The 27,393-nt window shown below is 42.4% G+C and overlaps 1 protein-coding gene across 1 annotated transcript in view; it reads right to left on the reverse strand.

The window, feature by feature from the left end:
• Positions 1-27,393, reverse strand: part of FAM3B (FAM3 metabolism regulating signaling molecule B) — a 53,479-nt gene that overhangs the window by 11,899 nt on the left and 14,187 nt on the right. Inside the window, exons 3-7 of the mRNA XM_017538619.2 lie at positions 13,248-13,371; positions 7,708-7,766; positions 6,543-6,593; positions 5,169-5,256; positions 3,834-3,966 (exon numbers count right to left, since the gene is read on the reverse strand). Coding sequence (XP_017394108.1) covers positions 3,834-3,966; positions 5,169-5,256; positions 6,543-6,593; positions 7,708-7,766; positions 13,248-13,371 — 455 coding nt within the window. The remainder of the gene's footprint in view (positions 1-3,833; positions 3,967-5,168; positions 5,257-6,542; positions 6,594-7,707; positions 7,767-13,247; positions 13,372-27,393) is intronic.

The raw sequence follows: 27,393 nt of genomic DNA on the forward strand, positions 1-27,393 counted from the left end.
CTTCATGGAAACTGAACAACTGGCTCTTGAATGTTGACTGGATAAACAATGAAATGAAGGCAGAAATAAAGATGTTCTTCAAAACCAACAAGAACGAAGACTCAACGTACCAGAATCTCTGGGACACATGTAAAGCAGTGTCTAGAGGGAAATTTATAGCAATAAATGCCCACATGAGAAACAAGGAAAGATCTAAAATTGACACCCTATCACCAAAATTGAAGGCGCTAGAGGAGCAAGATCAAAAAAACTCAAAAGCTAGCAGAAGACAAGAAATAACTAAGATCAGAGCAGAACTAAAGGAGATAAAGACACAAAAAACCTTTCAAAAAAATCAATAAATCCAGGAGCTGTTTTTTTGGAAAGATCAACAAAACAGACCACTAGCCAGATTAATTTAAAAAAAAAGAGAGAATAATCAAATTGATGCAATAAAAAACGATAAAGGGGATATCACCACAGATTCCACAGAAATACAAACCACCATCAGAGATTACTACAAACAACTCTTTGCACATTACCAGTAAGCCTGGAAAAAATGGATAAATTCCTGGACACTTAAACCCTCCTAAGCCTAAACCAGGAAGAAGTTGAAACCCTGAATAGACCAATAACAAGGGCTGAAGTTGAGGCAGCAATTAATAGCTTACCAACCAAAAAAAGCCCAGGTACTGATGGGTTCACAGCCAAATTCTACCAGACATACAAAGAGGAGTTAGTACCACTCCTTTTGAAACTATTCCAAACAATCAAAAAAGAGGGAATTCTCTCCAAATCATTTTATGAGCCAACATCATCCTGATACCAAAACCCGGTAGAGACTCAGAAAGAAAAGAAAACTTCAGGCCAATAATCATGATGAACATAGATGCAAAAATCTTCAATAAAACACTGGCAAACTGATTGCAACAGCACATCAAAAACCTTATCCATCACAATCAAGTAGGCTCCATCCCAGGGATGCAAGGCTGGTTCAACATACTCAAGTCTATAAATGTAATTCACCACATAAACATAACCAAAGACAAAAACGACATGATTATCTCAAGAGATGCAGAGAAGGCCTTCAACAAAATTCAACAGCCCTTTATGCTAAAAACTCAATAAACTAGGTATTGATGGAATGTATCTCAAAATAGTAAAAGCTATTTATGACAAACCCACAGCCAATATCATACTGAATGGGCAAAAACTTGAAGCATTCCCTTTGAAATCTGGCACTAGACAAGGATGCCCTCTCTCACCACTCCTATTCAATGTAGTATTGGAAGTTCTAGCCAGAGCAATCAGGCAAGAAAGAAAAAAGAGTATTCAATTAGGAAAGGAGGAAGTCAAATTGTCTCTATTTGCAGACTATATGATTGTATATTTAGAAGACCTATTGTCTCAGCCCAAAATCTCCTTAAACTGATATGCAAATTCAGCAAAGTCTCAGGATACAAAATCAATGTGCAAAAGTCACAAGCATTTCTATACACCAATAACAGACTTAAACAGAGCCAAATCAAGAACGAACTGCCTTTCACAATTGCTACAAAGAGAATAAAATACCCAGGAATACAACTAAAAAAGGATGTAAAGGACCTCTTCAAGGAGAATGACAAACCACTGCTCAACAAAATAAGAGAGGACAGAAACAGATGGAGAAGCATCCCATGTTCATGGTTAGGAAAAATCAATATCATGAAAATGGCCATATTGTCCAAAGTAATTTATAGATTCAACACTATCTCCATCAAGCTACCAATGACCTTCTTCACAGACCTGGAAAAAAACACTTTAAACTTCATATGGAATCACAAGAGAGCCCATATAGCCAAGTCAATTCTAAGCAAAAAGAACAAAGCTGGAGGCATCACACTACCAGACTTGAAACTATACTACAAGGCTACAGTAATCAAAACAGCATGGTACTGGTACCAAAACAGAGATATAGACCAGTGGAACAGAACAGAGGCCTTGGAGGCGACACCACACGTCTACAACTCTCTGATCTTTGACAAACCTGACAAAAGCAATGGGGAAAGGATTCCCTGTTTAATAAATGGTGTTGGGAAAACTGGCTAGCCATGTACAGAAAACAGAAACTGGACCCCTTCCTGACACCTTACACTAAAATTAACTCCAGCTGGATTAAAGAGTTAAACATAAGACCTAACACCATAAAAACCTTAGAAGAAAATCTAGGCAAAACCATTCAGGACATAGGCCTAGGCAAGGACTTCATGACTAAAACACCAAAAGCATTGGCAACAAAAGCCAAAATAGACAAATGGGATCTAATTAAACTACAGAGCTTCCACACAGCAAAAGAAACAATCATTAGAGTGAACTGGCAACCAACAGAATGGGAAAACATTTTTGCAATCTACCCATTTGACAAAGGACTTATATATCCAAAATCTATAAAGAACTAAAACAGATTTACAAGAAAAAAAAACAAACAAACCAACCCATCAAACGTGGGCAAAAGATATGAACACACACTTTTCAAAAGAAGACATATATGAGGCCAAAAAACATATGAAAAAATGCTCATCATCACTGATCATTAGAGAAATGCAAATCAAAACTACATTGAGATACCATCTCACGCCAGTTAGAATGGTGATCATTAAAATATCTGGAGATAACAGATGCTGGAGAGGACGTGGAGAAATAGAACACTTTTACACTGTTGGTGGGAGTGTAAATTAGTTCAATTATTGTGGAAGACAGTGTGGCAATTCCTCCAAGACCTAGAAATAGAAACTCAATTTGACCCAGCAATCCTATTACTGAGTATATATCCAAAGGATTATACATTGTTCTATTATAAGGACACAAGCACACATATGTTCACTGCAGAACTGTTTACAACAGCAAAGACTTGGAACCAACCCACATGCCCATTGATGATAGACTGGACAGGGAAAATGTGGCACATATACACCATGGAATACTATGCAGCCATAAAAAATGATTAGTTCATGTCCTTCGTAGGGACATGGATGAACCTGGAAACCATCATTCTCAACAAACTGACACAAGAACAGAAAATCAAACACTGCATGTTCTCACTCAAAGGTGGGTGTTGAACAATGAGAACACATGGACACAGGGAGGGGAGCATCACATACCGAGGTCTGTCGGGTGGGACTAAGGGAGGGACAGGGAAGGGTGGGGAGTTGGGGAGGGATAACGTGGGGAGAAATGCCAGATATAGGTGATGGGGAATGAGGCAGCAAACCCATTGCCATGTATATACCTATGCAACAATCCTGCATGTTCTTTACATGTACCCCAGAACCTAAAATGCAATTATATATTCGTGTGTGTGTGTGTGTGTGTGTGTGTGTGTGTATGTGTGTGTGTGTATGAAACCCAGGGCGCTGGTGGCATAGACACCTGAGGGAATCTCCTGGTCTGTGGGTGCCAAAGACTGTGGAAAAGCATAGTATTTGGGCCAGAGTGCACCATTACTCGTGGCTCAGTCCCTCACATCTTGCCTTGACTAGGGGAGGGTGTTGCCCGACCTGTGCTTTCTGGGTGAGGCAATGCCACACCCTGCTTCAGCTCACCCTCCATGGACCGTACCCACTGTCCAACCAGTCCCAGTGAGATGAGTTGGGTACTTCAGTTGGAAATGCAGAAATCACCTGCCTTCTGCATTGATCTCACTGGGAGCTGCAGACCAGAGCTGTTTCTATTCAGCCATCTTGCCAGTCACCGACAAAACTCTTATGTTTAAAGACAGGGATTTATAACCCATCAGGAACATTTTCAAGTCACAGCACTCACTATCACTTACTATACACACCATTGATGGGAAGGGACATTTAAAAACCACTCACCTTTTCTCTCTGAATTTGTGAAGGGAGTTCAAAGCCTTTTGCTGCGAGAAATACCCAGCTAGACCTGAATTTCATGTTCCTGATTTCTTTACTTCCAAGTGCTTCTATGGTATTCTTGGCATCATCCTTCAGTCTGCAGGACAAAGGGGAAAGCATATGAACATCTCGGGGAGATGTTCGTGAACATTTCAGGGAGCCGCGGACGGGAGGGGAGCTCTGCTCTGGGTGTGTTACGCTGTGCGTCCTTGGACAGAGGTTTCTAAACACATGTATCTCCTGCTGCAGTGCATGACACACAGTGGCAGCCAAGAGGCACACAGGCTTGTTGAAGATGTCACATTTCTAGTTAAGCACAGGACATCCAGAGCCACTTCAGACCTCAATTTTGGGGACGGAATTCTACTTTTCAATTCTGGAAAGCCCTTGTGCTTTGGGTTGAATAACAGGCTCACACTCAGCCAACACAATTTCCGGCTATTGCTCTGCCCCTTGTTCACTGACCACGGAATAAGGTGGAGAGAAGTTGCTGAAAGACAAAGACAAATGTCAAAACTGCCTCCTTTTCATAACCAGAAAAGTCAGCATCATAAAGGAGAAAGAAATGTCAAACGGCACTGCCGGTGCAAACAGCAAGATTTAGAGGAAGTGACAGGAGGGTAGAGAGGAAAGAAAACAAGTAAGTTGGGATTGTTCTGAGTGAGTTACTTCAGAGTTTTTCAAAGTATGTTCCAAGGAACCTCAGTTTGGTAAGATGCTCCATAAAGAAAGGAACCTGAGGTCAGAGAAATTTGGGAAATGTCGTGGTCAGCAGCCCTATCTGGGAAATTCACAACACCAACAAGCACTTTGAAGGTTCTTAGAAACTCTGCAGCAAAGACACAAGTTTACTTAGTAGGACACACTCTGAGAAGCACTGAGCTACACCCACCTCTAGCACAGTATTGGATGTGTATGTGTGTATTTCTTTATTACCTTCCTCTTTCTATAGGGAAATTATTTCCATTTCCTTTCACATGCCACCCTGGGTTTCGGATTTCTGCCCAGAGGTTAGTTTTTCTGTCCTAATTATGGTCAGCAGTGGCTTTGTCTTGATTCCTGGAAATACTCCTTTGATTTAGATTCTAGTACTTCTGTGCTCCACTGGTTAGTGATTTTATTTTATTTTTTAAAGAAATGCAATCTATTTTGTCATGATTTTTATTCTTTTTCCTTAGAGAAGTACTTTGCTCCTGGACTTTCTGGTTATCCCCAGAGGATGTCACTGAGGGACCCTGGCATTCCCTGCCCCAGCTGGCTTCTCTTGCCCACCGCTGTGACAAATCCACACCCACTCACCTTGTGCTTCCGTCGTCATATGTCACCATGAAGAGCAGGGATTTTGGAGGAGCGCTCTGAATAAACTTTGTCATTGGTCCGGAGTTATCTGTTGGGCGATGCAAGTCAATTTTAGTGTCTTTGCTGTTCACTGAACCTTGGGCTCTGGGCCTCCTCCTGCACCTGCCTTCTGTGTCCACTCTGAATCCTTGGGCTTCTAGCACTTGCTGCTCAACCTTGCAGATGGCGTACTAGGGTTGAGCACTGGATGTGTAAACATTCACAGGGGTACCACGGGGACTATCTGGGGTGAGTGGCACAGCGTAGAAGGAATAGAGCTATGCGGACCACTTGCAATAGGTATTCAGGGCGGTGGTGAAAGGGGGTCAAGATAAGGAGCTGTTATGACCAACAAACAAGAGAAGTGGAGCCCCTGGTGGGGAAAAAAAACCTCCTCAGAAATTAGATCATAAAGATTCTATTAACCGAACTCTCAACAAGCAGCAGCCTGTGCGGAACAGGTGGAGTGTTCTCTGCGTTAACTCACAAAGAGCCACATCCACACCGTGACTGTTGAGCAGAGTGATGTTGCAATCACACCGATGTGTGCAGGAGGGAAACTCCCATAGAACTTAAACACGAGAGTTGTGGACTAAGGGCAGGTCTGTGCTAAGAGACTCACCTATGCCTCATAAAATAAAGGTAAAGCTCAAACCCTGTTACTCACCAAGGTGGCTCATTATTCATAACTCTGCTTAGGTTAGCTGCAGAGTACAACTGCGTCCTTCTCATTCAGTGGATACAGGCATTTTCTATTCCTCGTCTTCACTATCTTTAAAAAATCTTGTTTTTGAAACTCTCAGTACAAATAAAAATAAGAGAGGATAGTATATCCTGACAAACTACTGTAGTCAAGATTCAGTGCCCAGAAAGGAGAGACCACTGAGAAAGACTGGGGACCCGTGGGTTCCAGAAATGCTTGCCCTCGGCCCAGCAGAGCACCCTGAGTCACCAGAAGTAATTGTGACAGCTTTTAAAGAATGATGGTATTTAGGGCGGGATGCTGGCGGCCTTATTTTACATATAATGTATTTGGCATTTTTTTAAAAAGGTTTTTTCTCTTTCTTATTATATCATGAAGGCTAAAAAGAGAAAAACTGAGGAAAACTGTAATAGAAGAAAAGACATTTCTGGATGATGCCTTCAAATGGTCTATGAATTCAATTAGAGCTTAGGAGGATCTATATAAGACCACTCTGGATTACTCAGGGGAGCTGCTGGCAATTTTCTAGTAGACAAAATTAAAAAAAATGGTTGGCATTTTATCATTGTGCTTTTTAATCTTAATTTTATGTTTCAAATTCATTTGAATTTTAACAGAAAAACTTTTCTTACCGCCTTCATACATATCAAAACATCTTGTTGCTGTCACATTCCCAGTTACATCTGAAAATAAAATAAGTAGAATTTTAAAAGAAAATTCACAGAACCAGGCACACTTGTGGCACCAGGGCCTGGGGAAGGACGTATTTCTTCCCTATCTCCAGGAAGCACCATTCATGTGATGACCCAGCCTGCAGAGACAGGGCTGGCCCCTTGAGGAGAGTCCCCAAAACCAGGTCAGAGGAAAGTGCTGGAAGCTGTGCTAGAACTTTCTTGCAGTTTGCTTTGGGTTACACCTGATGGAACGCTAACACCTCCCCCACCCACCTGGTCCCACAGAAATACGAGACTCTTCACCCAGGCCTTCTTCCCACAGAAACACCAGAGCCCCCTCACCAAGGCATACCCACCTCATCCCACAGAAACAGCAGACCCCCCTCAGCCAGGTTCACCCCCCTCCTTCCACAGAAACATCAGATCTCCCCCACCCAGGCCCAACCGCCTCTTTCCACAGAAACACCTGAGCCCCTCAGCCAGGCCCACCTGCCACATCTCACAGAAACACCAGAGCCCCCTCAGCCCATTCACTTCCTACTTTCCAGTCTCCTTCAGGGCTGTCAGACTAGGAGCATTTGATCTCCACTTCCACAGCCCTGGCGTCCCGGGATATGCTGTCCACTCACTCCGAGGGACATTGTAGGAAACCCTTTCCTTCTCATCTGGGCCCCTCAATGGCAACTGTGACAGAGCTTTATTCAGGGCCTAAGAAGAAGGCCAAGTTTTGTTCCCCATGAGGCTGCTATGGCTTTTATCACACAGAAGTATGAGCTGCCCTGGGGCATCAGCCCCTGAGGAGACTCTGGGACTCGGGGCAAATGAAGCTCAGTCTAGGACCACGGGCTGTACCCCCTTGGCGGCTCTTCTAGTTTTAACCCTGCCTGTGGCCTATCCCTCTGTATTTTAGTCTATATTTAGTTTTCAGTTGTTTATTTGTTGTTAGAACCATAAATAATCTGTGAAGTGAGACTTGTAAAAATAATTGAATATATAATCTTAAAATGCATTAAAATATAAACCCAGACTAAACCACGTGCAAAAATCTTGAAAACCCAAGCTGTCTTTAAAATCTGACCAGAGAGCTTTTAGAGGAGTTTAAAGAAAACCTTAAGTAACTTACAGTTGACAATGGCAATGTTTATTCCTCTGGCGACGTTCCCCAGCTTTCCTCCCATGAGCCTGAAATGTAACTAAGCGTTAGTCAAGTACCGAGAAGGCCGCAGCTCTCCCTGCTCCATGAAGTCTCCGCCTGGCCAAATGTCAGGCTCATCTGCTGTCCCCGCCATTTCCCTGAAGTTCCGCACTGGCCTTGGTGCAGCTCCCGAGAACACCATCCCCATGCCCACACACACATCTATTCCCAGTGTCTACAGACTCAGTCCCTTGGGGCACTTGGAATCTCAGGGGACCTGGACACTGCATTCAATCTTAAAATTTAGACAGATGGCTGGGGGAAGATAAACTAACATTTATTTAGCTGAGGCTCTTCACTGATATACTTTATTTTTAATTTATTATTTATTTATTCATTCATTGAGACAGGGTCTCGCTCTGTCACCCAGGCTGGAGTGCAGTGTTGCAATCTTTGCTCACTGCAACCTCCGCCTCCCAGGCTCAAGCAATCCTCCCATAATAGCCTCCCAAATAGCTGGAACTACAAGTGTGCGCCACAACACTGGGCTAATTTTTAAAAATTTTTTGGAGAGACAGAATTTTGGCATGCTGCTCAGGCTGGTCTTGAACTCTCGGGCTCAGGCAATCTGCCTGCCTCAGCCTCCCAAAGTGCTGGGATTACAGACATGAGCCACCGCACCCAGCTATGACACTTAATTTTTAACCTTTAAATTAGAGAACATGAAATGTCAAATTCAGAGGATTGTGTCCTAAAACAAGAGAGAGGAAATGACTTTCCTGGAGATGGTCATTATGACTGAAGATCACAGAAATGGTGTGTGTGCGTGTTCCCTTGGTCAAGTTTTAGAATCAATGACATGTTAGCTTTATGAAAAGAATCTGGAAGACTTCTTCCTTTCTCCATGCTTTGGAATAGCAAATATGGAACTTTAATATTCTGCTTTTGACAACTTTACCTAACTCCCCCATGAGTTTTCTAAGCTTAGTGCTTTTTGACAGTTTTAGAGAATATTCCATAAGAACTTGAAAAGAAGCAGAAAGAAATCTCTGTTCATCTGAACCTATTCCCTCATAGAGAAAAGCAGAAAACATGAGGCAAGTTTTGTAGCTGCTGTTGCTGTTAAAGATCTGCTTGTACAGAGTAGAGACAAAATAAGATAGTCAAGAATTTCCCAAGCCAAGATCTAGGAGAAGACTAAATTTCAGGGTGGTAAGTCCAGCATTTAAAGCTACTTTTAACCAAGGACAATTTTCTGATTCCAGAAAAAGTATGTAAGGAAGGGAACGGCGCTTCTGACAACCACGTGAGCCCGGGGAACAGAAGCTGGAAGCTAGGGTTAGGGCCATGTTGAATCTCCCACATCTTATTTGGGCTGGGGTCACAGAGGGTCATCCTGAAAGCGAGAGGAAACCAGAAATAAATCAGAGCTTGCATAAACTTCAGCCTAGTTTTTAGTCAACTAGGTGGCCCAGAAAATCTTTAACATTTATTCAGGCCATCCAGTTCTGCTGAAGGTTCCAGGTCTCTGGGAGAAGCAAAGAAAATTCCTCAGAAGAAGATATCATCCCAGGCCTCAATTTTTTTAAAAAAAACAGGTTCAGGATCAAATGAAACCTAACACATGAGGGAGGCCAGTGCACGCAAGAGCCAACGGAACTGGCAGAAAACAGCAGGTAACAGCGGCAGACTCACAGGCCCTACACATGCTAGAGGTATTCAACTCAGACTGTAACTGTAATGTATTCCAGAACATGGTTGTTAAGATTAAAATTTTCACAACTGAAAAGTACCAAAGCTGACATGCTAATATAAAAAAGAACCAGAATAAAGTTCTAAAACTAAGATAATATAGTAACCTAAAATCACTAGTCATTAGATGTGTTTAACAGTAGATTAGGTACAGTGGAAGAGAGAATTAGTGAATGGAAAACAGCTCTGTCCACAATAAAGAGCAGAGACAAACAGATGGAAAATACAAAATAGACTGTAGGCTACAGAGAATATAGTAGTGATAAGATCTAACACATGTTTTCATAAAGAATCTCAGAGGAAGAGGAGAAAGTGAATGGGGCAAAAGATACAAGAGCAGAGAATTTGTTACATTTGATGAAGGACTTCAATATCTACATATTTAAGAAACTCAAAAAACTCCAAAGAAGATAAAACAACAAAAGACACATCGGGATACAAATGCTGAAAAATCAAAGACAAGGAATCGCAAAGGAGATGGGGGTGGGGGGAATAGGCAGTTACTTTCCCAGTAGCAACAATTAGACTGTGAGCTGACTTCTCAAAAGAAAAAAAATAGAACCTAGAAGACAGTGTAATAGTATCTTGAACATGCTGAAAGAAAATAATGGCCAACATAGCCTGCAAATGTATTTTTCAGGAATGAAGATGAAATAAAGATATTTCAGAGAAACATAAACTGGAAGAATTCACCATGAGCAGACCACGTAGCAGCATTTCCTCTATATCTTTTGCTGTAATATACCTCACCTATAAGTATAACCTGTCACTGGATCTTAGAAGTTTTTCTAGAGTGTCACCGAATTTGAGGCTGGTTGTGAGAACCCCTCTTTTAAAAAAAAAAAAAACTCAATAGAAATGTATGCACATGTGCACCAGAGATATAAACAGCACTGGTCCTAATAACCCCAAACTGGGAATGACCCAGATGTCATTCAACAGAATGGATAAACTGTAGCATATTCGTGCAATGCGACGTGATACAGCAACGAACATCTAAGAACAATAGCTATATCCAACATCAAGAATAAATCTCACACATACAACGTTAAGCAAAAATGTCAGACACAAAAGAGTATTTGGTTTATGGTTCTGTTTATACAAAGTCCAAAACAGACAAAATTAAACAAGTGTTTAATTAAATAACAGTATTTTGCAATGCATGCTTGGGCAGTAAAACTACCAAGAAAAGCAAGGAAATGATCACCATCAAAGCTAAAATCCAGGGCATTGGGCAGGAAGGAAAGAGGAAGCTGCATGGGAAGGGGCACACAGAGGGCTTATGGAGTGCCAGAGATAGTCTATTTCTTAGCCAGAATGTTGGCTACACAAGTGTTCACTTTATCATAATTAATTACAAAATGATATATCCATAGGGTTGTTCACTGCAGCATTATTGGTAATATCAAAAGATATCAAACATCACAAATGCCTGTCAATGCAGAACTAGTTGAATAAAGTATGACACATCCATGCTATGGAATACCATGTATCAATAAAGGAAATGAGGAAAAGCCTTATGTATTGATATGGAGTAATCTCTATTAACCATTAAGTGAAGAAAGCCAAGGGCAAAACTGTGTTTAGAGTTTACCACCTTTTAAGTAAGAAAGCATATATATGTATGTGTACATATGTGCATATATGTATGTATACATGTACGCACACATATTCATACACACATATACATATATTCACATGTATACATGCATATATATGTATATAAAAATATACTCCAACGTATGTATGTATTAATTATAGATATAGCTTATTTTTGCCATTAAAAAATACTGGAGGAATAAACAAAAAAACTAATTAAAAAATCGAGATGGGAACAGGAATGGGAGAAAAAGCGGAGAATACAGGGCAGATTTCTCTGAGCCTCCTTTTTGGAACATATGATATTCAAACATAATGTTGATTTCTGAACCACATAAATATATATTCAAAAATTAAATGAAACCCAAAGAAAAGCAGACAAACCTAGAATTAAAAGCAAATGGAAATTAATCCAACTGTAACACAACTACAGGGAAAATAATTATTTCATATGACTTTGGTCATTGCTATGAATTGAATGTCACCTCTCAAGCTCATGTGGAAATTTAATTGCTATTGTAACAGTATTAAGAGGTAGGACCTTTAGGAGGTGATCAGGTCATGAGGGCTCTCCCCTCATGAATGGATTAATGCCATTATCACAGGAGTGGGTGAGTTCCTTAGAAAAGGACAACTTCAGTCCCCTTTTGCCTCTCTCTCTCTTTCTGCTGGAGCTGGGACACCCTTCTACTTCTCCTACCGTGGACATGAGAACTCCAGGCTCTCCAGCCTTTGGACTCCACGACTGACACCAGGAGACCCCTCATCTCCTATTGATTCCCAAACTGAGAATTACACCACCTGCCTCTCTGGTTCTGAGGCTTTAATACTTGATGTTACCAGCATCCCAGGGTCACCAGCTTGCATGGGACTTCTTGGCCTCCATAATTGGATGAGCCCATTTCCCTAATAAATAAATCCACACTTTCCTTTCTCTTCCTACCTCCCACCGCCAATGGCTCTGTCTCTCTGGAGAACTTTGATTAATATAGATATCTGACTCTTTATATCCTTAATAAAATATTTTTAAATCTAAAAGAAACAGCAAACAACATTTTAAAACTTCACTTAGTAATTGTATTGTTAGTAGTACTGGTATTGTAATTTGAAGGCAAAGGTTAACAGTACTAGGAACCAAGATTTTCAGTGTAAGAGAAGAGTTAAAATGTAAAATCAAAAAACTTAAGGGGGTGAGACTTCTGCATTGTTGAATTTGAATTGTAAACAATAATGTAAATTTGTGATTCAGAAACAAAGGCATTGCTTGGTTCTGTCCACTAAAAGTGCTCAGGAGGAACACTATCCAGGGGCCATGAGTGTCTAGATCTGTTTCCAAATACCACGTCCCATTAAAGAACTGTCTCTTTAGAGAAATGGCCAATTTCAGTCGGAACCGAGAAAGGCTCTGCTGACTTAGCTGCACTGTAAATCAAGGAAGCACTAAAACACAACGGGGCCACTCAAGGAGAGGCAGGTAAGTAGTGCTACACTTATTTGCAGTTAAAAACCTCAAAATGAACCCCTCCAAGCTAGAATGGCTTTGCTGGGAAATCACACCAAATATTTAAAGAAGAAATAATATCAATCCTATGGATTTTCCCAAAATATTGAAAAAGTATGTGGTGTGGACTGCAAAGAGGAACAACATCTGCTTTGATCGAGGAGGGTGAGGATCATAAAACAAAACTAACAAACTATCAGCTGAATTTTCATGTTCCCATGACTTTGAAGGGCTTTGGCACATATTCAGAGTAAAGTAGTCTAACTTTGAACTGTCCAGAGCCCACCTGGCCCTGTACACCCTTCAGGCTCCCATACACTCACGTCCCCAACACTTTTCACTGCATCACTACTAATCCCTACTCAGATCACAGAGCAGTTGTCTATCATCACCCAGAGAACTCACAGGGCTGTGCTCAGTTCAGATTTAAATCCTAAGTATAACTGCAGTCAAATGAACCGTAAAACCATTCAACACAGGACACATACAGCCATTAGAGACAATCAGCTCCTTCCCTGATGAATACAGTGGAGCGTTCTCATTTCCATTTGGATGCTCTCAGTCTTTTGCCTGAGACCAAGGACATATATATGGTTCTCTCCTGTAGGCAGAACTGCTGCTTGGTCAGCCTCGGGGAATGAATAGCTTTGTTTTCCTTCTCAACACTGGCACTTACAGGTTGTCCTCAAAGCAGATTTTGGCGTAGTTGTTTTTGCCACCTCCACTGAGTAACCGGTAGGCATAGGTGTCAGATGGGCAGGGAGTCCAGTGGTCACATTTTTGTCTTTTGGGGGCTGGGGCTGTAATGAATAAGAAAGAATATAACTGTTAACATCCCATAGTGATTTACGGATGCACCTGCTGCTTGGCGGAGAGCACCAGCACTTCATACCAGAAACTCCAAGCTGCGGTGGGAAAACATGACAGGTAGGATTTCCAAACTTCACTGGAAATTCCCCTAAAGACACAAAGCTAACTTAATCTGATTCTATTTTAAAGTGACAAATAAACAAAGAGGGAGAGGGATATTGAGTAGGCGTAACAATTTTAAAAGGGCTGGGAATCACTGCCTATGGCAGCCCATTATGACATTCTTGGTGGGCAATGTAATTTACATTACAATAAAAGAAAGATTACAGGGGTCTAAGAGTGCTGATGAGCAAAGTGAGCCCTCTGTGGAGCATCTATAAAGCTTCTGCATCTACACAGCCTTTGACACCATACATACACATCACACAACATGCCACATACACCATAAACACACACACCATACATATACACACGCCACATACTCAACACACTGACACCCACACCACACATGCAGACACATACACCATATGATGTATCTCACACACACACACACACACACCATACACAGCACACATTCACACACATCATACATGCTGCACACCTCACACATATATCATGTGCTCACCACACACATATGCACACCATACCATATAGACACACACATCACACATGTACACACACATACCACACCACTCCCACACATACACTCATACACACAACATACCACACGCAAACACATACACTCTATATCACATACACATGACCACCACAGTTGACCCACTCTCCTTTCACTTGAGTGTGAGAAACTGAGCTTTTAGCCCAGGATGCTATGATGTCAGACCCTGGAGATGTCTCTCCTAGCATCAGCATCCTTATTTCACAGGGGTCAGCAATTTGGGAGGATTGAGGCTGGAATGTGAGGAGCCACCTGGCCCTGCACACCCCTGAGGCTCCCATCTGCCCACATCCCCCCGACATCTTTCACTGCATCACTACTGATCCCTACTCAGATCCCAGAGTAGTTGTCTATCATTACCCACAGAACCCACAGGGCTGTGCTCAATTCAGATTTAAATCCTAAGTCTACAGAAAGGAATTCAGAAAGCATTCTCTCACCTTAGGTCTGAGTAGAAACTTGGCTCTCTATTTTATGAACTATAGTACTCTTAGCACCTTAAGCTAAGAAGTATAGTCAGCAAAATGGTAGATTATACATAAACATCACAAGTAAAGAATCAAAGCATACCACTATAGACAATCATATAATCACAAACAAAGACGGCAAGACAGGAAGAAAGGAACAAAGGATCTACAAGACAACCAGAAAATAATTAACAAAATGGAAGCAGTAAAGCCTTGTGTATCAATAATTACCATAAATGTAAATGAAATAAATTCCCTAATCAAAAGACATGGATTAGATAGATGGATTTAAAAACAAAACACATAAAACAAGACCCAACTATATGTTGCCTATAGGAGACGCATTTACCTTTTAAAAAACCATATAGATTGAAAGTAAATGGATGGAAAAAAATGTTCCATGCAAATGGAAACCAAAAGAGAGCAAGGACGGCTATATTTATACCAGTTTAAATAGACTTTAAGTCAAACTTTTACAGAGACAAAGATGATAATTACATGATAATAAAGGAATAGTTCATCAAGAAGACATAACAATTATAAATATATATGCACCCAACATCAGAGCACCTAAATACATAAAGCAAAAATTAAGAGATCCGAGGGCAGGAATAAACTGTAATACAATAATAATAGCGAATGCCAATACTCCATTTTCAATGTTGAACAGATCAGTCAGGCAGATCATTTTTTAAAAATTAAATTTTGTCTTACTCTATTCAGGCTGTTTTTAAAAACTACCTTAGGGTGGATAATTTGTAAATCACACAAATTTATTTCTTAAACAACTTCAACAACTTCTTCTTCTCCTCCTCCTCCTCCTCCTCCTTCTTCGAAGTCTCACTGTATCACCCAACTGGAGTGTAGTGGTGTGATCTCAGCTCACTGCAACCTCCACCTCCCAGGTTCAAGAGATTCTCCTGCTTCAATCTCCCAAGTAGCTGGGACTACAGGCATGCACCACCATGCCTGGCTAATTTTTATATTTTTAGTAGAGATGGGGTTTCACCATGTTGACCAGGCTGGTCTTGAACTCCTAACCTCAGGTGATCTACCCACCTCAGCCTCCCAAAGTGCTGTAATTACAATTGTGAGCCACCATGTCCAACCTATTTCTTAAACTCCTAGAGGCTGGGAAATCTCAGGTTCAGGTGCCAGTGGATGCAGTGTCTGATAAGGGCCCATTCTTATAGATTGCACCTTGGTGCTGTGTCCAGACATGGTGGAAAGGGGCAAACATTCACCCTTCAATCTCTTTTATAAGGGTGCTAATACCATTCATAGGGGATCTAATCCCATTCATAAGTCTTCATGTCTTAATTTCCACAAAGTTCTACTTCTTAATACTATCAGATTAGTAATGAGGTTTCAACATACAAATACTGTTAGGATATCAACACTCAGCATAGAAGGCATAGGAGACTTGAATTGCAGTTTACACCAAATGGACCTAATAGACATATACAGAGCCTTCCATCCAGCAGCAACAGGATATCCATTCTTCTCAAGCACACATGGAATGTCTTCCAGGACAGGCTTAGCTCGCTATTTTAGGCCACAAAACAAAACTTAATAAAGGTAAGAGGACGGAAATTGCATCAAATATCTTTTCCTACTACCATGGTATGAAACTAGAGATTAATAATAGGAGTATATTAGGCCATTATTCCATTGCTATAAAGAAATACTTGAGACTGAGTAATTTATAAATAAAAGAGATTTAATTGGCTCATTGTTCTGCAAGCTGTACAGGAAGCATGGTACTAGCATCTGCTTAGCTTCTGGGGAGGCATCAGGAAACTTAGAATCACGGTGAAAGGCAAAGGGGGGCCATGGCCAGAGCAGGAGCAAAAGAGAGTGAGAGTGAGAGGAGGTGTCACACATTTTTAAACAACCAGGCCTCATGAGAACTCACTATCATGAGCACTGCATCAAGGGGATGGTGATAAACCATTCATGAGAAATCCACTCCCATGATCCAATCACCTCCCACCACACTCCACCTCCAACAATGGGGATTAAAATTTGATATGGGATTTTTTGGGGATACAAATCCAAATCACATCATTTTGCCCCTGGTCCCCCAAATATCTTGTCCTTCTCACATTGTAAAATACAATCATGCCTTCCCAATAGTCCCCCAGAGTCCAAAATCATTCCAGCATTCACTCAAAAGTCCAAAGTCCCAAGTCTCATCTGAGACAAGGCAAACATCTTCCACGTACAAGCCCGTAAAATCACAAACAAGTTATTTACTTCCAGGATACAATGGGGATACAAGCATTGGGTAAATATCCTCATCCCAAAAGGAAAAAAAATCAGCCAGAAGAAAGACTATAGGCCCCACACAAGTCCAAAACCCAGCAAATCTTAAAGCTCCAAAATAAATTTCCTTCGACTCCATGTCTCACATCCAGGGTACGCTGGTGTGAGGGGTGGACTCTCAAGGCCTTGGGCAGCGAGCTCCACCCCAGTGGCTTTGCCAGGCTCAGTCCCTAACGCTGCTCTCACAAGCTGGCATTAAGTTTTTGTGACTTTTCCATGCAGAGGGTACAAGCTGCCAGGATCTACCCCTCTGGGGTCTGGAGGATGGTGGTCCACTTCCCACAGCTCCACTAGGCAGTACTCCAGTGGAGACTCTGTGCAGGGACTCAAATCCCACATTTCCCCTTTGCACTGTCAGAGTAGAGGTTCTGCCTCTTCAGCAGGTTCTGCCTGAGCACTCAGGATTTCCCATATACATTTTCTGAAATCTAGGTGGAGGCTCCCAATCATTAACTCTTGCATTCTGTGCATCTGCAGGCTTAATATCAAGTGGAAGCCCCCAAGGCTTATGGCTTGCACCCTCTGAAGCAGTGGCTTGAGCTATACCTGGGCCCCTTTGAGCCATGGCTGAAACTAGAGCTGCTGGGATGCAGGGAACAGTGTCTAGAAGCTGAACAGGTTAGTGGGGCCCTGGGGCTGGCCCATGAAACCATTCTATATTCTTAGGCCCCTGGGACTGTGATGAAAGGGGCTGCTGCAAAGGTCTTTGAAATGCCTTTGGGGTCTTTCCCCTATTCTCTTGGCTAATAGCACTTGGTTTCTTTTTACTTTTGCAAATTTCTGCAGCCTGCTTGAATTCCTCCAGGGAAAATAGGCTTTACTTTTCTACCACATGGCCAGGCTGCAAATTTTCTAAATTTTTATTCACTGCTCCCCCTTTAAATATAAGTTCCAACTTTAAGACATTTCTTTGCCCACAATTACGAGTTACTAGAAGCAGCCAGGCCATATCTTCTATTAGATACCCTGAAGCATCACTCTCAAGTTCAGAGTTCCACAGGTCCCTAGGTCAAGGGCTCAATGCAGCCAAGTTCTTTGCTAAGGCATAATAAAAGTGACCTTTTCTCCAGTTCCCAATAAGTTCCTCATTTCCGTCTGAGACCTTGTCAACCTGGCCTTCACTATCCATACCATTATCATATCATATCATACCATGTTGGTGACAACCATTCAACTAGTCTCTAGAAAGTTCCAAACGTTCCCTCATCTTCTTGTCTTCTGAGCCCTCCAAACTCTTCCAACCTCTGCCTGTTACCTAGTTCCAATGCTTTCACATTTTCATATATCCTTATAGCAATGTTCCATTCCTATGTACCAATTTTCTGTATTAGTCCACTCTTGCACTACTATAGAGAAATATCTGAGACTGGGTAATTTAGAAAGAAAAGAGTTTTAACTGGTTCATGGTTCTGCAGGCTGTACAGGAAGTATCATGCTGGCATCTGCTAAGCTTCTGGAGAGGACTCAGTAAACTTACAATCATGGCAGAAGCCACAGGGGTAGCAAGCATATCACATGGCCAGAACAGAAGCAAGAGAGAGAAGAGGGAGGTACCACACATTTTTGAACAACCCGATCTCATAAAAACTCACTCATTATCATGAAAACAGCACCAAGAAGATGGTGCTAAACCATTCATAAGAAATCCACTCCCATGATCCAATCACATTTCACCAGTGCCCAACTCCTACAATGAAGTTTATAATTCAACATGAGATTTTGTAGTAACACAGATTCAAGCCATATCAAAAAGTAATTTCAGAAAATTCACAAATATGTAGAAATCAAATAACATTGGCTTCTGAACACCTGGTGGATCAAAGAAGAAATTAAAAAGGAGATTAAAAAATATCTTGAGACAAAAAAATCCAGAAACACAACATATCAAAACTTATGAGATACAGCAAAATAGTTCGAAGAGAGGAGTTTATAGTAATAAATGCAAACATTAAAAAAAAGGTCTTACATAAACAACCTAAGGTTATACATCAAGGAACTAGAAAATGAAGAACAAACTAAGCCCAAAGTTAGCAGAAGGAAAAAATAACAAAGATCATAGTAGAAGTATGTGATATGGAGACTGGCAAACAATAGAAAAGGTCAAAAAAACAGTATCGGTTTTTTGAAGAGATAAAATTGACAAACTCTTAGCTAGACTGAAAAAAAAAAAAAGAAAGACTCAAATAAAATCAGTAATGAAAGAGTAGACATTACAGCTGATACCAAAGAAACACTGAAGGATCTTAAGAGACTATTGTGAACAATTATACATCCAAAAAAGAAACAGACCAACACATATAAGGAGACTAAGTTAGTAATAAAAAGTATTCCATCAAAGAAAATCTAGGACCAGATGGCTTCATGGCTGAATTTTTACCAACCAATTAAAGAACTAATACTAATCAATTTCAAACTCTTCCAAAAAAAACTGAAGAGGAGGGAATGTTCCAAACTCACTTTAAGAGGTCAGCATTATCCTGATACCAAAACCAGATAAGGGCACTACACGAAAGAAAAGTGTAGGTCAATATCCTGGATGAACATAGATGCCAAAATCCTCAACAAAATATTAATAGTAGCAAATTTAATTCACCAAGATATTAAAACAATCATTCATCATGTATATTATTTCACTGTTGCATTGCTATAAAGAAACATCTAAGACTGGGTAATTTATAAAGAAAAGAGGTTTAATTGGTTCATGGTCCTGGCAGGCTTTACAGAAAGCCTGGTACTGGCATCTGCTTAGCTTCTAGGGAGGCCACAGGAAGCTTACAATCATGGTGGAAGGTGAAGTGGGCAGGCATGTCACATGGTGAAAGCAGGAGCAAGTGAGACAGAGTGGCAGGGGGACACTTTTAAATGACCAGATCTCACAAGAACTCACTATCACGAAGGCAGTACCAAGCCATGAAGGATCCACCTGCATCATCCAAACACCTCCCACCATGCTCCACCTCTAGCACTGGGGATTACAATTCTGAATGAGATTTGGGCAGGGCCAAATATCCAAACTAAATCAACATGATCAAGTGGGATCTAACCTTGGAAGGATACATTCAAGGATGATTCAACATACACAAATCAAAAATGTGACATACCATATCAACGGAATGAAGGACAAAAACTGTATGATAATGTCATATACTTTAGACAGAAAATAGAAGCAAAAAAAGAATTTGACAAAACTGAAATCCTTTCATGATAAAAATTCTCAACAGATTAGGTATAAAAGGAATGTTCCTTAACACAATAAAGACCACATATGAAAATCCCACAGTTAACATTATAACATCAACTCAAGTTGATGGAGAAAGGGACAGTCTCTTCAATAAATGGTATCAGAAAACCTGGATGTCCATATGCAGAAAAATGAAATTAGACCCTCATCTCACACCACATAAAAATGTCAATTCAAAATAAATTAATGACTTATACATAAGACCTAAAACTATGAAATTACTAGATAAAATATAAGCGAAAAGCTCCATGATGTTGATTTGGGTAATGATCTGGGGAATATACCCTTAAAGGCACAGGCCACACAAGGAAAAATAGGCAAAGGGAATGACCTCAAACTAAAAAGCTTTAGCACAGTGAAGGAAACAATCAACAGAGTGAAGACACAACCTACAAAATGGGAGAGAATATTTGCAAAGTGTAAATCTGACATTTGATTAATATCCAAAACATATAAAGAACCCAAACAACCAATAACAAGAGAACAAATTAAATACCTGATTGAAAAATGGGTAAAGAACTTGAATAAAGATTTTTCCAAAGAAGACATACAAATAACTAAAATGTATATGAAAACATGTTCAATATCACTGATCATCAGGACAATACAAAAGCATGATGAGATATCAGCTCACACCTCATAAGCGCAGTGACTCATGCTTGTAATCTCAACACTTTGGGAGGCCAAGGCAGGCAGATGACCTGAGGTCAGGAGTTTGAGGCCAGCCTGGCCAACAATGGCAAAACCCCGTCTCTACTAAAAATACAAAAATTAGCTGGGCTTGGTGGTGGGTACCTGTAATACCAGCTACCTGGGAGGCTGAGGGAGGAGAATTGCTTGAACCCAGGAGGCAGAGGTTGCAGTGAACCAGAATCATGCCATTGCACTCCAGCCTGGGTGACAGAGCAAGACTCCATCTCAAAAAAAAAAAAAAAAATTCTCCATGAGAGAAGGGATTTTTTTCTATTTAATCTTCACTGTATCCCCAACACTAAGAGAGCATGTGATGCCTGTAGCTGCTTGTCAGTGTTTGTTGAATGAATGAATGAATGAATGAATGAACATCTGGACTGTTGGCGTTACAGACAACTTCAGAGAAACAGAACCTTGGCTCCTCTGCAAGAGCAGCCAAAGACCACGGGCCATGCCTTCTGAACACGTGTTACTACAGCTGAGGACCACGGGCCATGCCTTCTGAACACCTGCTACTGCAGCTGAGGACCATGGGCCATGCCTTCTGAACACCTGCTACTGCAGCTGAGGACCATGGGCCATGCCTTCGGAACACGTGCTACTGCAGCTCTGGCCAACTTCTTCCAACTTCCTTCCTACTGATCCTAGTTTTTTAAACAAGAAAAGACCATGGGATTTTATCTTATTTAATTTCTGCAGAACAAATGTTCAAAGTAATAGATGAGTGAAAAGAAGGGGAAAAAAACCCTACATATTTTCACTCTCAGGAATCTTCACTGTTTTACTGTTTGGTATATTTCCTTCCAGATTTTTCTATGCATGCAAAAAGCATCTGCAAAGTTAGAAAGCACTAGGTAAACATATTTAAACTATATGTTATATTACTCAAATTTTCAAATAATTTACTTAATTTTTTTGTCAACCTCTAGATACCTAATTTTAAAGCAAGTGTCCAGTTGCTCGTATGAAAATGTGCTATAAATACACTATTTTTCCAGTGTTTCTAGATTTTTGTACACTCTATATTTAGTTCTTTTTCAATTTAATAATTATGCCCATTATTTAGGTATATGCCGGAAAACACACTGAATATAGCATTTGAAAATGTAACTAACAGATTAAAAGTAGGTGTGTCCTGGCTCCCAACTTTGCAGACACCCTGTGTATGGATACTCAATTCAGAGGGAAGACACAAACGGGAATACGCAGGAATCCTCCCTGGAGCCCGCGCTCCCCCTTAGGGTAGTGACCAGCTCCTTTCACCAGCGCACAGACCTGCTTGCTTTCCCATGGGCACTGCTGTTCCCAGCACGACCCCTCCACGGCTCGTTGAACCAGGCCCTGCTCTCAGAGACTTAGGGATTGTGTCTCAGAGACACTTCCAGGTCTCCTTGCCATCATCAGGATGCTGCAGGGAGTATACTGGATACAGAATCCTCTCAACTGGAGTAGGAAGAGGACTCACGCCTCTACACAGACGTGCTGTGCCTGCTGACCGGTATGCTACGCTTACTCACAGAGGTGGAGGGCATGCCACATCCATGGCCCCGATGGTTCTTAAAAGACAAGACCACCTCCGTATCTCGAAGGGTACAGTCATTAGGACAACAGCATGGCAGCAGCTTAGCCAAGAGGTGGTGAGGGAAGATTGAAAAAGTCGTTTTACTTTGTGTAAGGCCAGTCAAACCATTTCAAAGTGGGCAAACAGGGTCTAAAGACACCACAGAGGAGGCAAAGAGAAGATTCCCGCCACGATGATATGAAACTAGAAATTAATCACAGGAGTAGTTCCAGGAAATCCACAAATATGTAGAAATTTAACATGATCCTGAACAATGAATGGGTCAGCAGAGAAATTAAAAGGGAAATTAAAAAATATCCTGAGACAAATGGAAATGGGAACACGAGGTGAATAAGGTGGCGTCTCTTTACGACTAAACTGGTGTAAATATCTAGTTCTCACATTTCTACAGCCTCTACCAACCTTGGGATGATTCTGGCTCCTGTGCAAGTCACATGCTCTGGTCAGTAAGCCTCAAAAGCAATATAGGAAGCAGAGAGATGCTAAACCTAAATTCCAAGTTAAACCTTTAACCAACGAGGGGGGAGAGGATAATAAAGCCAAGGAGTATCGCTTTCCAGAAATGCTGCCAAGATTTATAAAATAAGCCGTGTTTTGTGATTTAGCTAAGGGCTGTGCCTGCAAACATGTTGAATAACAGTTTTGACCTAAAAAAATGCATTTTTCATTCTAAAAATAGCAGTAAATGCTTTCCAGGTAAAGTTTATTTTAGATGCATTAAATATTTCTTTTAAAAGCACCCTGTGAAGCTGAAGGGCCCCAAGGCACCTGGGCCTTCCTCCCACCTGACATCTTCATTCCTTGTTTCCTGGCTTTCCGTGGCTCTGGCACCAGCAGGCACTGGGAGCCCTCGCAGTGATGAAAGGGCACCAGACCTGGCCTCAATCCCATGACAGGCTCCCCAGGCAAGGGCAGCAGCTTCTAAACTTAGGTGGAGGGAAAGGAGGAGCTTGGGTGAGAAGTGCCCGGCTGGAGAACAGTGAGCTGGGTTCTAGCCTGACTTGTCCTGTTCTTCCTCCTGCCTCAGGGGCTGGAGCTCAGGGTGCACAGGCCTGTGCAGGCCTGCCTAGCACTCAGCCTCAGACCCAGGACACTCACCCAAAGGGCCGATGCTGGAGGCTCCAGCAGGGTCATCATGGGGGTCCCATGGGGATGCTCTCCCCAGGGACTCCTCCTGTGAAGTCAGCAGCAGAACGGGCAGGTCCCCACGCCGAGGCCTGGCAGCCCATCAGCCAGGAACATGGCCTCCTCCCCAGCTTCCAGGCTTGTAGCCCCTGGCACTCTCCAAGTGAGAGTCCTGTTTCATGTGGGCATGTGCAGACAGGTTTTTCAGAAGGGAGGCGTTTGATGTTCCTCATATCCTCCAGGGAGTATGTGGCTTTAGTGACTAAGGGTGACACACAGATCGGTGTTTGTGTTTCCTCAGAGGGCCTGGGAATGGGCAGGGAACCCATGTGTCATTAAAAAAAAAACTCAGCAGGCTTTCCAGGCCCTCCATCCATTTCCTAGAGGGGCAAAGTGTCACCGCATGAATGAAGGGGACCGTGTTCCTAACTCACGGGGTAGGGTTGTGGAGTTGGAGAGGACACATCTCCTGGAAATACACAGCCCTTTCCAAACCCTGCCCAGGTAACCACATCGAGGTCTTCAGTGCTTTTCCTGAAATTCCTTCCCCAAAACAATGAAAAGGTAAAGTTCCCGTGGTTTATGTAGAAGCCAATGTCCCAGCCAGGGAGGACGGTGGCCTTCTGTTTAGCTTCCTGTTTTTTATGCCTCCTGAAAAACTGGTTTGTTTAAGACTGAAAGCCCCCAGCAGCGACACCATTCCCTAGGATGTGGTCGGCCTTCTGCTGCCAGTTTCAGTTTGAGAAATTACTCTTCTGCCGAGGGAAATCCACCTTACTCCTCATCCTTATGTGCAACTTCTGGTTTATAACACAATAGCTGCTTTACCCAGCTCTGAAAGTAGCAACGCCAACGAGATCCTAGTTATGGAGCTCACACAGCCTCGAGTTTGGGCTTTCCTGGTGGCTTTCCCCAGGTGTGATGTAACCACGGAATGTGTAGACCAGGACTTGGAAGGGTGGAGAAGAGGTTTTATGAAATTTAGATACAAATCACAAAGAACCTTAGATTTAAAAGAAACCAGAGAGACTGTTTAGTTTCAGGATTATCAAATTTGGCTCTGTATGAAGCCAAGTTTAAAACAAATTAAAATAAATACCGGTTCTTGGCTTCCACCCTGGACCTGTGGAGCTTTGAATTTCCCAGAGTGGGGTCCAGGAATCTGTCTTTTAAAAATACTTCCTGATTTGGGAACTATGATCTCATTTTATCTCCCATAAATGAGGAAGATTATTCTAGAGGGTACAAGATCCATGCAAAGTCTCTAGAAATATTGAGTCATGAAATACGATCCTGTCAATACAGACCAGGCAAACAAAGAAGGTGGCTGTTTGCATACAGCACTTTGACCATTTCAATGACCACATTGTTCTATAGGAGATTAAAAGTCCAGTCTGCAAAAACCAAAGAGCAGAAGGCATGAAAGAGTGTTTGTTTCTCGGCTAATCAGTGCTAATTATTTATTAGGTGCCTCTGAGTACAGTGAAGGTAGAATGACTGGGTGTGCATTTGGCTAAGGGAAGCCACTGTCAAAAGCTGCTGAACTCCTCCTGCCCTGGCTTGGTGGCCATTTATTAAATGTGTCACCTTTAGTAAACTTTAAGCCTTTGCCACCAAATGAGTATAGCATTGCTCCCATATGCTTTTAGCAGTGAATCATACACAACGTGTTTCCAGGGTAATCCTGGGTTTTACTAAGAAGAGTGATATTTCAGAGGACATGGCACCATAGGTGGCATCTGCCGTACACCCTCACTGACAGATAAGGAACAACTCCAAGATGTTAACAGCTAGTTACTGGCAAGATTAGCATTAAATGTTAGTTTTCCTGACTTGAACTTCAGTGCTACCTCAACTATACCATTTAAAAGTTGTCAGTTCATTTTATCTTGGTTGAGAGTATAGGCAGCTGACTGAACACAGCTGATGTGTTTGGTTTAGTTCTGTTTTACAAGACTTTCTGGGACAGTGATGACCCTGCCTAAGATCTAAGTATGAGCAAGACAAAGTCAGCAGGTGCTGTTTCTAGTGGCTCTCCTCAGAAGCTCACCTGTATAGCCTGGGGCTGTGAGCTGTGTGTGGGGTGTACATGGCTCTAAACTAGATTCACTCCTTTACTCATTCACAAACTTTATTAAACACCAGAAACTGGCCTAGATTCTACAGGTAGAGCAGTGAATAGAATATCTTACACACAAAAAGAAGAGGCAGAAAGTAAAGTCAAAGAAGATCTTCTTTTTTGAGACAGAGTCTTGCTCTGTCACCCAGGATGGAGTGCAGTGGCATGATCTCAGCTCCCTACAACCTCTGCCTCCTGGGTTCAAGCAATTCTTCTGCTTCAACCTTACAAGTATCTGGGACTACAGGTGCATGCCACCACGCTGGGCTAATTTTTGCATTTTTGGTAGAGACAGGGTTTCACCATGTTGGCCAGGCTGGTCTTGAACAACTGACATCAAGTGATCCACCTGCCTCGGCCTCCCAAAGTGCTGGGATTACAGGCGTGAGCCATCATGCTTGGCCAGTCAAAGAAGATCTTTCCAGACGATGATATGTGCTACGTACAAAGAAGGCATTCATCGCTCAATATAGATAAGAAACTCCCTGCAAATCAAGTAGGGAAAGAGAACAACCCAATAAAAAAGCCAGCAAGGGGCAAATTTGAGATTTACAGAAGAGGGCCATGGGGACAGAGGCTTTGTAAAGGTGCATGTGGTCACAGCTTGCCCAGAGCAGCTTTGGTCCCTGGCTGCCGTGGGAAGGGCTCAGCACCTCTTGCACAGACCCTCCGGTGTCAGCACTCTGCATTGGGTGTGCACCCACCGGGGTTCTAGTGAGCTCGAGTTTTTTTCCTAAGCTGTTCCTGATTCTTCCCCCTGCCTGTCAGAAAAAAATAGCAGCCTCAGGCTCAGCTTGGTGTTCCTAAACTCATTAGTAACCTGAGAGCTACCTATTGGCACAGTGAGGTGCCCGGAGCATCTCTCAGGATGGGTCAATCCAGGAAGCTGGGTCCTGAGGCGTTCAGGCGAATGTGGGGATGAGGGATCCTGGAGCACTATGTGTGGGAGGAAAGACTCTGGCTTGGCTCAGTCAAATTAAGGGCTTCATGGGCATAATGTCTCCAGATTCCCTGTGGCCAGATAGTTCCACACCTGAGTAGATATATCCCAAAGGGAATGTCAGCCACGTCTATCAGGACACCCTGCAGGGATGTTCCCTGCAGCAGAACAGCCAGGAGGTGAGGAGCCAGAGGCCGGCCCAGCCCGACCCCAAGTACACAGAGAGGGAAATGGGCAGGCCCTGCCTAGGCAGCATGCTGTGTGCATGGCCCTGGAGGAGAGCCCTCCATGGCAAGACAGGCCCCCAAGCCTTGCTCCTGTAGGAGAAAGAAGAACTAGAATGGAGTCTACAACATGACACTGAAGGTCATGCCCACAAAACACAGCAGCCCATTCTCCAGTCAGATATTCAAACAGGAAGGCAGCCCTAAACACCTCAGGGGTGTGGGCAACTGGAGTCAGAAGTGGGAGTAAAAGGGAATCAGTGTGCAAAACCAAGGAGGCCCTGCCCAGTGTGATAAAAACTTTAACTGGATCCTTGGTCCAGAGGTTAAGAGGAAAATGCGGGAGGGGGAAGAAAGACAGAGAGGTCAGGAGGAAAGGAGGTGGGGGATCCAGGCAGCTGGACCCCGCAGGATGAGAAGGAGCCAGACCTTGGCTTCTCTGGGCACAGGTAAGAACCAGGGCTCCGAGCCTTGCTGGGTGAGCACAGTCTTTCACACTGCAGATGAACCCAGTGTGAGCCTCAACCCCCCAGTAATAAGAGGACTAGAGAAACACTGACAGAGGCCCGAGCAGGGGCAGCTGGTGCTCAGACAGATTTCCAGCAACAGCAGGGGTTGCA

This window comes from Cebus imitator, unplaced genomic scaffold, assembly GCF_001604975.1.
Source record: "Cebus imitator isolate Cc_AM_T3 unplaced genomic scaffold, Cebus_imitator-1.0 Scaffold112, whole genome shotgun sequence".
Classification (NCBI taxonomy): Eukaryota; Metazoa; Chordata; class Mammalia; order Primates; family Cebidae; genus Cebus; species Cebus imitator.